This window comes from Coregonus clupeaformis, chromosome 32, assembly GCF_020615455.1.
Source record: "Coregonus clupeaformis isolate EN_2021a chromosome 32, ASM2061545v1, whole genome shotgun sequence".
NCBI classification, from domain to species: domain Eukaryota; kingdom Metazoa; phylum Chordata; class Actinopteri; order Salmoniformes; family Salmonidae; genus Coregonus; species Coregonus clupeaformis.
This window is the reverse complement of record NC_059223.1, coordinates 2,741,685-2,757,067: the sequence shown is the minus strand read 5'-3', so window position 1 is coordinate 2,757,067 and position 15,383 is coordinate 2,741,685. Positions and strand designations below refer to the sequence as shown.

The window sequence follows — 15,383 nt, the reverse complement described above, 5'->3', positions numbered from 1 at the left end:
CTCCCCCATCCTCCCACCAATCTCCCTGACCCGGCAGTCGCTTTCTCTTCCCTTGCTGGGAGACAGTCAGGGGGCAGCTGGCTATGTGCTCTCCTAGAGGCTGGAGCCGCCATGGAGGACTCGGATGAATAAGACACAGTTGCCCACGGCTGGAGCGAGAAGCAAAACAGAAATAAACACTTAGAGGCTGGAGCCGCGGTGCACTGGGAATGTTGATGAGGCGGCAGCCTTTATATTCAGTGGCTCGGAGCGGGCGCACCGAAGGGCGCACCGACTGTGGCTGTGTGGCCGATTTGTACCCTGCATGCCTACCGAGCGATTTAAAAATGCACCGCTTTGAAGATTAGGTGTTTGCATTATTTTTGCATGTGTGACAGAAGATTAGGGGAAGTTATTCAGACCCTGTGACCTGGATCTGCTAGGGACACACATTTAAAATGGATTGAATGCATAGCATGTGTGTGATCAAAGGAGTAGCGTTTCACTCGGACCTACGTTGTGGGAGAGTTGCCAATGACCTACTACCCATCAGGCAGGGTTGAAAAGAAGTCTGGCTTTATGTTGCCAGGGGTTTTGTTGAGTTTGGATATTAACAAACTGCACTCCTGGGAAAAATAAGTCAATAAAGGCCATCTAGGAACTGGCCATCTTTTTATCCAGGAAGATTCCATCTGCCTGCCAAGTGCCAACTGCTGTTATAATTGGCCGAATTGTGTAACATGGAGAGTACGAGGACAAATCCTTATAAAGTTAGGCTAAAGTGTGATTTAAAGCTGCTTCAACAGTCATGGTTTGAGTCAGGAGACCTTCAATAGGTCAGCCTTTGCAGCATGACATGAAACTTTAGGCAAATTCCTGACAAAACTAGTGTGACTATAATAACAACAGAACTTGAACTTTGACCTTAGCGAAAGGCTTGAATGAGCCAATGTTAGAGATGATGCACTTGTGCGTCTTTACCCGTGGGCAAAGTAAAAAGGTCTGAATTGCTTTCTATTATTTTCAAGACCCAGACTAAATGCGTTGAGGCCCAGTACACAACACTGCTGTTTTGTCTGTTCAAAAGGAACACCAGTGGAACAACAATTGGAACAACAATTGTCGGGCTCTGCAGTGGCTAACGTTAGCCTACTCACCGTCTTCGGTCTCTTGCCACACAATGCCCTCCAGGTTGACGCTGGTCCCGGGCTCGCAGGGCCCGAGGCACTCGGGCTCCGTGGCCAGGGCCGCGTCCGATGTGTTGGACGCCACCGAGCGCGTACGCACCATGATCTGCTCGCACGGGGACGCGATGTTGTCGCTGTTGTTGCCCGCGGCGGCCAGGAGGGGGGGAGGGGCCGGCGTGGAGACGGGAGATTCCATCTGCAAGAGAGAACGGGGAAGACAAGAGACACGTCACTTAAAAAGCGCTGAATACACCAGCAGACACTGTACGGGAGGGGATGCCACAAAGACAGGAAGTGCATCTGAACACACGGGAGATATCCAGGCATGCCAGCAGGCCCTTGATGTAAACTGATGCCTTGAATGTGGTGGTTGTGTGGACTTGGCCCTTCTCTCTCCTTCTTTCCTCCCTGCTCCACCACCATGATTAGCGGGCAGGAAGGCATTGAACTGCTTCAATCCCAACCACTGGAGGTCAGAGAAGGAGAGAGAGAGAGACTGGTCTCCCTCTCGTCTCTCCCTCTCGCCACACAGATCTCTGACACCACATCCTCTCATGGACTGATCATCACTAATTCAGCCAGATCTCTGACACCATATCCTCTCATGGACTGATCATCACTAATTCAGCCAGATCTGACACCACATCCTCTCATGGGCCGATCACTAATTCTCTCAATTAAGGACTTGGTTGTGGTGAAGGAACAGGCGGCAAGGGACAGTAATTGATTCCACAGGCTTCGAGGCACTATGACGTTACAGGAGAAAAGGAGGCAAGTGTGTGCGCTCAACGAATCAGAGAGGGAGAGGGAGAGGGAGAGGGAGAGAGAGAGAGAGAGAGAGAGAGAGAGAGAGAGAGAGAGAGAGAGAGAGCCTGGCTGATTTAAGCTCCATGGTGACACTGAGCTTAGCACTCATTAATTCAAGGCAGTCAACATTAGAGTGCTTCAAATCATTAGCTCTGAGCTGCGTGAGGAACAGGCCACAGCCAAACACTTTGCATTAATTGGGCATAAACCCCTCCCTGCTCCAAAAATATGTTGCAAATGCAGGATCCAATTAGACTTGAGTAAATAACAATTGACAGACAGCTTAATAGGCCTATTGACCACATGAATAATGTTTAAATACAACATTCTGCTAAATTTTCCTGCCACTCCTGGGCATTTCCATCAAAAAGAACCCATAGGCATCAACATGTGAAGTTCATAGGAGCATATCAAATTGGGTGTCAAATGAAAGCTAAAAGTCTATATTTTGGGGAAATGAAGGCATAGATACATTTTTCAACCTTTTTCCATCTTAAAAATTAGGCAGAAGTAAAGGCTATGATTTCTAGATAAACAGATGGAAAAGGGTTTTTAGAAAACATACCAGAAAAAGTTGAAAAAAAGTATCAGAAATACATCAAAACACATTAACGTTAACGTAAAGCCTCCTGCCAACTAATATCAACACATATTTCGTTTGAGAAATTGTTTACTTTCTGTAAGTTTAAGAAATATGGCTTTCCGCCTTGTAATTCCATTACCAAAAACCCATAAGATATTTTCTCATTTCTCTCCCTCATGAGGGAGGATAATGAAAGTTCACTGAAGTAACAAGTAATGGTAGACCTCCCAATTAGTTAGTGATTTTACTGATATACATTTGATTTATAAATTATTAAAACTCTTAATTCTGTTACCAAATCGGTAACAGAATTACCAAAAAAATCTGTACCAGAATTACTGCAACTGAATTGGCTACAATGGGAACTCAAAATGGTCACACAGTTGGGTCACCTGCTACTGTCCCGCCTTCCACTGGCATACTGTTATGTTCAGCTCATAATGGTTTTCTTTGTCTTTCTGTTGTCTGGTGGTCAAACCAAGAGTATTCAAACAGTTCTCTCTCCTTCTCCCTCCACTTAATGTCACCTCTCCCAGCTCTTACAGACACCTACCCATGAGCCTCCTCCCTTTCCATGAACTGAAACCAGCATCCTCACCCACTGAGCACCGACCGACACCGGACGTCCACGGATGTTGAAAAGTAGTAGAAATTTCGTCAGCCCACCCTGGCCTTGATGTTAACGTCCACAGACGGACCGGACTGGACCAAATCTGAACGTATCATAGATGTATGTTTCACAAGTTTGGATAGCACAGTACAATGAGTAGAGCACAGTAGAGTACAGTACAACACAATACAGTAAAGTAGAGTATAGTACAGTACAGTATATTGTACTGTACAGAACTCTACTATTCTGTATTGTACTGTGTTGTACTGTACAGAACTCCACTCTACTATTCTGTATTGTACTGTACTGTACTCTACTGTGCAGTGATGTCCAAACTTGTAAAACATGGAGAATAACATTCATATCCATAATTATGTAAATCCACTTCACTTACTGTAGTTCAATAACTAAAATAGATTTTTTCAAACTCAAGGTGCAATGTCATAGCTGACAACCCATTCTTTCTGCAGACACCTTTGAATCTTAATCCGGAGCAGATATTAAGAGTTTTTGGAAAACATGTTCGCATAATAACCTGGGGGAGATTTTCCCGTAATTTAGTTATCAGAGTTTGCATCTGCACAGTTCTTCCACTGAATTTGTTTGTGTAGATTTTTCTGTGTAAATTGTTAACAGTAATCCTTGTGCATAGAGTTGTATAGTTTGTTAAACTTTGAAATCAATGGTTTTTGTTTTGCATACATTTTAATGTTAAAAAAATTACTGAATCAAAGCGTAATTCCGTTACCGTGGAATTGCCCTACTAATTAGACATGAACAAATATGAAGAGAAGGCATTCCATCTGATATTGAAAGTGTGACAGAATGTAGCCTAAACAGTGTAACAGAATGTAGCCTGAACAGTGTAACAGAATGTAGACTGAATACTCAAAATAACATCAATTCCAGTTTTATCTGTATTTGTGGGGAGACGATATCTGTTCACCTCCTGTACTGTAAAAAATATGAATCTTTCCAAATTGCTTTTGAAATACGCTCGAAAGGCCATTTCCCCCTACTAGCCTCCGAAAGGTCTTTGTTGACTCCCTGGGAGAGACGAGCGAGCAAATCAATGTGGCGGCGAGCTGCGGTGAGAGGGGCCTAATGACATCGTAATCACTCTGTGTCAGTTTATGATGCATGACGTGGCCAAGCTGTGGCTGCAGTGTGCTGAGTGAATGGGACAGGACAGGTAATCAGCCTGCTGTCAACCTGCTCTGTTCCTGGGCTTTATGGAGACACAGTGAGCCCACAGACAAGCCTACAACAAAGAACCCTCTCCTCAAAGTGAAAGCCATGTAAAGAGAGACGCTAACAGAACCGAGCACAGCTCTTCTAACGCACTTTGCTTCTCAAACCATGTTTCCAGACAGGCGTTTTCTACACTGCAGTCCTCTCACCGCTCATTCTTGATTTCTAGTTCGGCTAGATGGAAAGTAAATCAAAACAAAACAAGCGGGCTACAACAGAGGGTTAAAACAAACTACCCTGGAGAAAAATCAGCCGCTCTTCCTCCATCATATTTCATTTGTAAATTGGAGGCAAGTATGATCACAAGTCGGACTGTGACTTATTTTACAGCCTCCTTTAGATCCCTGGGAAACTAATGAGGCCGTCGTGGTGGCATGGAAACAACATTAGCAACAACAGTATGACGATGACAGGTTAAGTGTCCAGGAAGTGTTGAATTAAAGGGATTCCCCAGATGGCAACCAATAAGCCTCAGTAGGAGAGGCCTTTTGTTCACCACAAGTCTCAGAGAGCTCCTTTAAGACACTGGGAGCTGAGGCCTCAACAGAGTCGGTTGTTGGAGTCTCAGGCTGTTGGAGTGTAATCATGATATACTGTACATGTCTAAGAAATTCTAGTGGGATTTTAATACTGGTGAAGGTTTTGGAGTACATTTTCTCATGTTCACAGTGGATTAACCTAGCCAATCTCTGAACTGAAGAGTTTAAAGGTCACTGAAGCCATTAACATCCTCTGTACTTTGAGCATAGTACAGTAGTAGTGTTCACTTAGGCACAGGGCAGAGTGGTGAACAGAACAGACAAGCACATTTTGCATTATTGCTTGTTCCACTCAAGTTCAAGGCAAATGTTAAGTGATCCTCTATGAGAGCAGAGAGGCAGAAGGGGATCAACAATGAAAGCATGGTTGGTTCCTGGTCCTTGGGTGGTTGTTTCCTTGTGCGCGTGGGTGGTGAGAGGACGGAACAGTTGGGTTCGTCACCAACATGAGGATCTCTGAGGGTGATATAATGATTTAGATACTCTTGAATGCTCTTACTCTCTGAATGATATGGGACTGTGAAATTCTATTCACCATGCCTGTCCAAGAACATGAAGTACCATGATAAATTACCTGATACATTTAGTACCATGATAAATTACCTGATACATTTAGACTACTTTCATTGATAAGTCCTCCTGAACCAGAGGCACAGGGAAAATGACTTTAGCTCCCTAATTCTAGGTTCCCTCCGCGCAAAACAACAAACACTTTCATTCCGTGGCAGGCAGTACGCACACAGTCAAGTGCTTGTCCATTCTGGGGTTCCAAAAGCCGCATGCTGAGGAAACGACAAAACTGATAGATTAAACAAGCCTCTGCCTCAACACTCAGCCAACGCTGAATTGCGTAGCTTTACCCTCTCACAGGATTTACAGTCTGGTTTATAAAAACTCCCCCCAAACCACAATGTTTGAGAGGTTTCTGCAGTGTCACGCAAGCCTTCCCTTCAAAAACAGCACCCTGCCAATTCCTTGAGAAAGCCACAGCGGCTAAGAAAGATGTTTAGCTGAGGGAAAGGATTTTGAATGGATTGGGGAGTGATGTGGAGCATACCAAGTTGCTGACAGAATGACTTACTGTATTAAATTGAGAGGAAAATCTTTGCATGGATTTTCAGTTCATCATCTCACAGTAATTTCCCGACTGGGGATGCTGCTGAACTTTTTGCCGGACATAAACCTTGGCTTCATTTTGTTTATTGGAATTGGGATTTAGAAACTGAGCGCATGGCTCGGGCAAGGATTACAAGGGGATTACTCTGTAGTGTCATATCAAGACACCTGTCTGGGTTGCTCCACCCTTCCTATAGGCAGAAACTCAAAACAGGAAGTACCTATGCTAAGGTCTATTCAACGCTGGTCTGACCAATCGGAATCCATGCTTCAAGACTGTTTTGATCACGCGGACTGGGACATGCTGCGGGTTGCATCTGAGAATAACATTGACGTATACACTGAGACGGTGACTGAGTTCATCAGGAAGTGTATAGGGGATGTTGTTCCCACTGTGACGATTAAAACCTATCCAAACAAAAAAACGTGGATAGAGGGCATCATTCGTGCAAAACAAAGCATGAACCACTGCATTTAACCACGGCAAGGTGACTGGGAATATGATCAAAAACAAAACAGTCCAGCTATGCCCTCCGTAAAGCAATCAAATACGTCAGTACAGAGACAAAGTGGAGTCGCATTTTAACGGCTCAGACACAAGATGTATGTGGCAGGGACTCCAGAGAATCACAGATTATAAAGGGAAAACCAGCCACGTCGCAGACACCGACGTCTTGCTCCCGGACAAGCTAAACACCTTCTTCGCACGCTTAGAGGATAACACAGTGCCGCCGTCACGGGCCACTCCGAGGACTGTGAGCTCTCGTTCACAGTGGCCGATGTGAGTAAGACATTAAAGCGTTTATTACAGTCGCAAGGCTGCCGGCCCAGACAGCATCCCTAGCTGCGTCCTCAGAGCATGCGTAGACCAGCTGGCTGGAGTGTTTACGGACCTATTCAATCACTCCCTATCCCAGACTGCTGTCCTCACTTGCTTCAAGATGTTCAACATTGTTCCTGTACCCAAGAAAGCGAAGGTAACTGAACGACTACTGCCCCGTAGCACTCACTTCTGTCATCATGAAGTGCATTGAGAGGCTAGTTAAGGATCATATCACCTCTACCTTACCGACACCCGCAACCGCAGGACTCTCCAGAGGGTGGTGCGGTCAGCCCAACGCATCACCGGGAGCACACTGCCTGCCCTTCAGGACATCTACAGCACCTGGTGTCACAGGAAGGCCAAGAAGATCATCAAGGACCTCAGCCACCCAAGCCACAGCCTGTTCACCCCGCTATCATCCAGAAGGCGAGGTCAGTACAGGTACATCAAAGCTGGGACCGAGAGACTGAAAAACAGCTTCTATCAAGGCCATCAGACTGTGAAATAGCCATCACTAGCCGGCCCCCACCCAGTACCCTGCCCAGAACTTAGTCACTGTCACTAGCCGGCTACCACCTGGTTACTCATCCCTGCATCTTAGAGTCTGCTGCCCTATAGACATGGAACACTGGTCACTGTAATAATGTTTACATACGGTTCTACCCATTTCTTATGTACAGTGCATTTGGAAAGTATACAGACCCCTTGACGCTTTTCACATTTTGTTACGTTACAGCCTTATTCTAAAATAAAAAATAAAAAAAATTCCCCTCTTCAATCTACACACAATACCCCATAATGTCAAAGCAAAAACAGGTTTGGATTTTTTGTGAAAAAAAACTAAAAAATAACATTACATAAGTATTCAGACCCTTTACTCAGTACTTTGGCAGCTATTACAGCCTCAAGTCTTCATGGGTATGACGCTACAAGCTTGGTACACCTGTATTTGGGGAGTTCCTCCCATTCATCTCTGCATATCCTCTCAAGCTCTGTCAGGTTGGATGGGGAGCATCACTGCACAGCTTTTTTCAGGTATCTCCTGAGATATTTGATTGGGTTAAAGTCTGGAGCAGGTTTTCATCAAGGATCTCTCTGTACTTTGCTCCATTAATCTTTCCCTCGATCCTGACTAGTCTCCCAGTTTCTGCCGCTGAAAAACATCCCCAAAGCATGATGCCGCCACCACCATGCTTCACCGTAGGGATGGTGCCAGGGTTTCTCCAGACGTGACCCTTGGCATTCAGGCCAAAGAGTTCAATCTTGGTTTCTTCAGACCAGAGAAGCTTGTTTCTCATGGTCTGAGAGTCTTTAGGTGCCTTTTGGCAAACTCCAAGCGGGCTGTCATGTGCCTTTTACTGAAGAGTGGCTTCTGTCTGGTCACTCTACCATAAAGGCCTGATTGGTGGAGTGCTGCAGAGATGGTTGTCCTTCTGGAAGATTATCCCATCTCCACAGAGGAACTTTGGAGCTCTGTCAGCGTGACCATCGGGTTCTTGGTCACCTCCATGACCAAGGCCCTTCTCCCCCGATTGCTCAGTATGGCCGGGCAGCCAGCTCTAGGAAGAGTCTTGGTGGTTGCAAACTTCCATTTAAGAATGATGGAGACCACTGTGTTCTTGGGGACTTTCAATACTGCATACATTTTTTGGTACTGTTCCCCAGATCTGTACCTCGACACAATCCTGTCTCGGAGCTCTACGGACAATTCCTTTGGCCTCATGGCTTGGTTTTTGCTCTGACATGCACTGTCAACTGTGGGACCTTATATAGACAGGTGTGTCCCTTTCCAAATCATGTCCAATCAATGGAATTTACCACAGGTAGATTCCAAATCAAGTTGATCAATGGAATGATCAATGGAAACAGGATGCACGTGAGCTCAATTTTGAGTCTCATAGCAAAGGGTCTGAATACTTTTGTAAATAAGGTATGTTTTTTCATTTTTAATACATTTGCAAAAATTTCTAAAAACCTGTTTTTGTTTTGTCATTATGGGCTATTGTGTGTAGATTGATGAGGAACATTTTTAATTTACTCCATTTTAGAATAAGGCTGAAACGTAACAAAATGTGGAAAAGGGGGTCTGAATACTTGCACTGTATATACTGTATTCTAGTCAAGGCCATCCTATTCAACTATTGCTGTTCATATACTATTCTATCCACGTATTCTTCCGATATACTATATATTCTATCAACATACTGTCCTTAATGTCTATACATCCCATCACACATATACAGTACATACACTACCAGTCAAAAGTTTGGACACACCTACTCATTCAAGGGTTTTTCTTTATTTTTACAGTTTTTTACATTTTAGAATAATAGTGAAGACATCAAAACTATGAAATAACACATGAAATCATGTAGTAACCAAAAAAAGTGTTAAACAAATCCAAATATATTTTATATTTAAGATTCTTCAAATAGCCACCCTTTGCCTTGATGACAGCTTTGCAAACTCTTGGCATTCTCTCAACCAGCTTCACCTGGAATGCTTTTCCAACAGTCTTGAAGGAGTTCCCACATATGCTGAGCACTTGTTGGCTGCTTTTCCTTCACTCTGCGGTCCGACTCATCCCAATTGGGTTGAGGTCGGGGGATTGTGGAGGTCACCTCATCTGATGCAGCACTCCATCACTCTCCTTCTTGGTAAAGGAGTCCCCTGTAGCTCAGTTGGTAGAGCATGGCGCTTGCAACGCCAGGGTTGTGGGATTGTTTCCCACGGGGGGCCAGTATGAAAATGTATGCACTCACTAAGTCGCTCTAGATAAGAGCGTCTTCTAAATGACTAAAATGTAAATGTAAAATAGCCCTTACACAGCCTGGCGGTGTGTTGGGTCATTGTCCTGTTGAAAAACAAATGATAGTCCCACTAAGCCCAAACCAGATGGGATGGCATATCGCTGCAGAGTGCTGGTTAAGTGTGCCTTGAATTCTGAATAAATCACTGAGTGTCACCAGCAAAGCACCCCCACACCATAACACCACCTCCTCCATGCTTTACGGTGGGAACTACACATGCGGAGATCATCCGTTCACCCACACCGCGTCTCACAAAGTCACGGCAGTTGAACCAAAAATCTCTAATTTGGACTCCAGACGAAATAACACATTTCCACCGGTCTAATTGCTCGTGTTACTTGGCCCAAGCAGGTCTCTTTTTCTTATTGGTGTCCTTTAGTAGTGGTTTCTTTGCAGCAATTCAACCATGAAGGCCTGATTCACACAGTCTCCTCTGAAGAGTGTTGAGATGTTGAGCTGTGTCTGTGACTTGAACTCTGAAGCATTTATTTGGGCTGCAATTTCTGAGGCTGGTAATTCTAATTAACTTATCCTCTGCAGCAGAGGTAACTCTGGGTCTTCCATTCCTGTTGCAGTCCTCATGAGAGCCAGTTTCATCATAGCGCTTGATGGTTTTTGCAACTGCACTTGAAGAAACTTTTAAAGTTCTTGAAATGTTCCGTATTGACTGACCTTCATGTCTTAAAGTAATGATGGACTGTCGTTTCTCTTTGCTTATTTGAGCTGTTCTTGCCATAATATGGACTTGGTCTTTTACTAAATAGGGCTATCTTCTGTATACCCCCCCCCCACCTTGTCACAACACAGTATGAAAATGTATGCACTCACTAACTGTAAGTCGCTCTGGATAAGAGCGTCTGCTAAATGACTAAAATGTAAAATGTAACAACACAACTGATTGGCTCAATCGCATTAAGGAGGAAAGAAATTCCACAAATTAACTTTTAAGAAGGCACACCTGTTAATTGAAATGCATTCCAGGTGACTACCTCATGAAGCTGGTTGAGAGAATGCTAAGAGTGTGCAAAGCTGTCATCAAGGCAAAGGGTGGCTACTTTGAAGATTCTCAAATACAAAATATATTTTGATTTGTTTAACACTTTTTTGGTTACTACATGATTCCATATGTGTTACTTCATAGTTTTGATGTCTTCACTATTATTCTACAATGTAAAAAAGTCAAAATAAAGAAAAACCCTTGAATGAGTAGGTGTGTCCAAACCTTTGACTCGTAGTGTACATACATACTCCGGACTGCGACATTGCTCATCCTAATATTTATATATTTCTAAATTACATTCTTTTACTTTTAGATGTGTGTATTGTTAGATATTACTGCACTGTTGGAGCTAGGAACACAAGCATGTCGCTACACCCACAATAACATCTGCTAGACATGTGTACGCGACCAATAAAATGTGATTTGATACTGTCGTGTCATATCAACACACCTGTCTGGGTTGTTAAGCTTCAGTGTCATATCAACACCTGTCTGGGTTGTTACGTTGTAGTGTCATATCAACACCTGTCTGGGTTGTTACGCTGTAGTGTCATATCAACACCTGTCTGGGTTGTTACGCTGTAGTGTCACATCAACACCTGTCTGGGTTGTTACGTTGTAGTGTCATATCAACACCTGTCTGGGTTGTTACGTTGTAGTGTCATATCAACACCTGTCTGGGTTGTTACGCTGTAGTGTCACATCAACACCTGTCTGGGTTGTTAAGCTTCAGTGTCATATCAACACCTGTCTGGGTTGTTACGTTGTAGTGTCATATCAACACCTGTCTGGGTTGTTACGCTGTAGTGTCATATCAACACCTGTCTGGGTTGTTACGCTGTAGTGTCACATCAACACCTGTCTGGGTTGTTACTCTGTAGTGTCATATCAACACCTGTCTGGGTTGTTACGTTGTAGTGTCATATCAACACCTGTCTGGGTTGTTACGTTGTAGTGTCATATCAACACCTGTCTGGGTTGTTACGCTGTAGTGTCACATCAACACCTGTCTGGGTTGTTACGTTGTAGTGTCATATCAACACCTGTCTGGGTTGTTACGTTGTAGTGTCATATCAACACCTGTCTGGGTTGTTACGTTGTAGTGTCATATCAACACCTGTCTGGGTTGTTACATTGTAGTGTCATATCAACACCTGTCTGGGTTGTTACGCTTCAGTGTCATATCAACACCTGTCTGGGTTGTTACGCTGTAGTGTCATATCAACACCTGTCTGGGTTGTTTTGCTGTAGTGTCATATCAACATCTGTCTGGGTTGTTACGCTGTAGTGTCATATCAACACCTGTCTGGGTTGTTACGCTGTAGTGTCACATCAACACCTGTCTGGGTTGTTACCCTGTAGTGTCATATCAACACCTGTCTGGGTTGTTACGTTGTAGTGTCATATCAACACCTGTCTGGGTTGTTACGTTGTAGTGTCATATCAACACCTGTCTGGGTTGTTACATTGTAGTGTCATATCAACACCTGTCTGGGTTGTTACGCTGTAGTGTCACATCAACACCTGTCTGGGTTGTTACGCTTCAGTGTCATATCAACACCTGTCTGGGTTGTTACGTTGTAGTGTCATATCAACACCTGTCTGGGTTGTTACGTTGTAGTGTCATATCAACACCTGTCTGGGTTGTTACGCTGTAGTGTCATATCAACACCTGTCTGGGTTGTTACGTTGTAGTGTCATATCAACACCTGTCTGGGTTGTACTCGTTTATTAACGCATCCACACTACCTTAAAATATCTGTTATGTCTGGACCAAACAGTCAAGTGTTCCATCAAATAGGCTACTACTAAACCTGAATCAGTTATGTTAAGGCTGCTACTGGACCCACATAGACCATCCATAATGTGCTCATAAAAAGCAGCCGAATGATGTTGACTTAATTTTCAGTTAAGCTCAAGCATGCCAAACGTTGAGTAAATAGGATCCACCCCATGCCAAAAGTTGAGTAAGTAGGATCCACCCCATGACAAAGGTTGAGTAAGTAGGATCCACCCCATGCCAAAAGTTGAGTAAGTAGGATCCACCCCATGACAAAGGTTGAGTAAGTAGGATCCACCCCATGCCAAAAGTTGAGTAAGTAGGATCCACCCCATGACAAAGGTTGAGTAAGTAGGATCCACCCCATGACAAAGGTTGAGTAAGTAGGATCCACCCCATGACAAAGGTTGAATAAGTAGGATCCACCCCATGACAAAGGTTGAGTAAGTAGGATACACCAGTACGGAAGAGTAGGCTATGCTTTCTGGAAACAACATAGGCCTACTTCTAGATTCACAGGTTGAGATATCCCAGATGGATCCACTGGCTGTGGATTCATTTGAACCCCAAATTAAATCAACTTAGCTACAGTACAAACTCATCCAGAGATACAACCCCGTGACAAAACACAAAGACAAGACCCATCTTTGTCTGTCATTTGCAGAGTCAAGGGTACAATTAGTGGTTTGGAAAAGGGAGTAGTTAACCTAATCTTTATAACATTTAGCAAAACCTTGGAGCTTGCCTTGGACCTGATGGGTTCTCTTCTGTGGATCGAATAACCGTATCAGAACGGCCAAATCAGATAGTCCTCTGAAATGAATAACAATGAAAGCTGAATCAAATTAGGCCATGTTTGGACTGGAACGCAAGCTCTGTTGGCGCATCCCAGTAATTTGTCATTCGCTTGCACTCATGGACATAAATATTCGGTCTAGTTTCTTTGAAAGCCATATTCATTAGGTGCACAATAGGATGAAAAAGAATGAAACGGCAAATCCCATTGACACAGTACCAAGGTTACACTATCAACTGTAATGCCTCCTGCCCTGCTGAAACTCAGCGACGAACACAACTCCAGGCCTTAAACATTGGCCCCTGGCTTATGCAAAACACCAGTTACTATGTGGTATGTTGAGCATTGAACTGTCATCTGTATCCATTTTCAGCGTGGGTGAGGTATGAGGAATTCAATCTTAACACCAGAGAAAGAAAGAAAGAAAGCACAATCGTTCTTGAAGAAGAGGAGGAAACTGGTGAGTTCTTAGAGGCAAGAGGGTATGATTCATTAAGCAGGAAATAATCTCCCCGTAGTCTTAGAAAATAGCCAAACTGCATGTTTCCACTTCAATTCAGTTCTACAATTACTTTTGACCCCAGGGAAAGTGCTTTGTGGATCGGTGGCTTCCCTGGAGTCAGGCCATCAGAGGTGACGTCACCCTCTGTCGGCTTCACCTGAATGCCTGAGCCCTGAGAGTCCAGAGTCCCCCTCTCTGAATCATCGGCTACCAGTCAAGCACAGGCGTTCATGGAGAACAGCAGCCATGTTCCTTATTAGGATCAGTCAGTCCATATTTATGTTTACTTTGACACACAGTAGCTTAGTTTCCTGGTACAAGACAGTGGATGAAAACAGCCGTGCTTGATGTTCTCATGAACTAAAGCCACCCTTCAATCAAACGCTAATGGGAATATTGCCACACTGATTGTGTCTCTACACTGCACAGTGTCAATGAGGACACAACGTCTCGGCTAAGTCATGTCATCCTCTCAAGCCAACGTCAGCCTACTTAGAGATTCTCTAGTACTGCATTGATTGCGATGACTCATACGCAAAAGATAGACTTGGACCGAGTGTAGAAAGAGTGCACAAATTGCATACACTTTGCAGTACACCTATAGTGAACCAATGATCCTCAGAAAACAAATCAAAAATGGTTATACATCTCACATTTGAGGAGACTAAAAGCCTAGTATGACTATCAAACCAGACAGCCTTGGATGTCGGAAGCTTCTAGAGAGCTAGGCTGTTTAAAGCTGCTTGACAATATTGTAGACGCTGAAGCTTACAGACGTTGCAAGAGAACTACACAGAGAATACAAAAACAACCTGAAGTAGGCCTATTACCACCATCTGCTAAAAGGCACTTTCGGTTTCTAGGCAACTCTCTGTTTCAGCTGCTAACTGCAGGCTTTTGGGACCACACTTGTAACACTCATAAATAATACAGAAGAGCAACTAAGCTGTGATGAAATCAGTCACCCATAACCATGAAGAGTAAAGCCAGTTGCTCATTTCAAGTAGATGATAATATACAGGAAATCTGCTCTATGCCATATGGCTCCTTTGCATGTATAGGCCTGTGCCAAGGATGCACATTGAATCTCTCTCTCCGAAGATGAAATGGCCTACATCAAACGAGATTAGACGGCTGATGATATGGTGTATAGGCTACTAGGCTAGATGACGAAAACACTAATTACAGTTCTGCTTCTTCACAAGAACATCTCACGAGGCCTGAACCTTCAGATCAAACATATATTTAAAGGAACTAAAATGTTGCCTAGAAGCCAAGCAAGACAGCCTAGGCATAGAAACTATGTGACTAGGTGAGCCAAACAGGGGAATCTGAGACATGAACACATCTAAAAAAAAAACTAAACATGAGGAGAGGTGAATGTACCAGGTGGGTTCCCATCAATCTAACAGTCCTTAACAATCACTTTGGATTGCAGCTCACGTGTTACTAAGTGGAATGAAACATAGCACTTCCTTCCAAATTAAGGAAGTCTTTCTAAGCAAACAAAAGACAGTGTCAACCTGACAACACCACCTACCCAACGTTGCCCAAGGCTAAAGCACAACCTGACAACACCACCTACCCAACGTTGCCCGAG

At 43.9% G+C, this 15,383-nt stretch overlaps 1 protein-coding gene across 1 annotated transcript in view; it reads right to left on the bottom strand.

The window, feature by feature from the left end:
• Window positions 1-15,383, bottom strand: part of LOC121548160 (zinc finger protein 609) — an 85,897-nt gene that overhangs the window by 22,797 nt on the left and 47,717 nt on the right. The window contains 1 exon segment of the mRNA XM_041859506.2: window positions 1,137-1,362. Within this exon segment, the coding sequence (XP_041715440.2) occupies window positions 1,137-1,362 (226 nt within the window).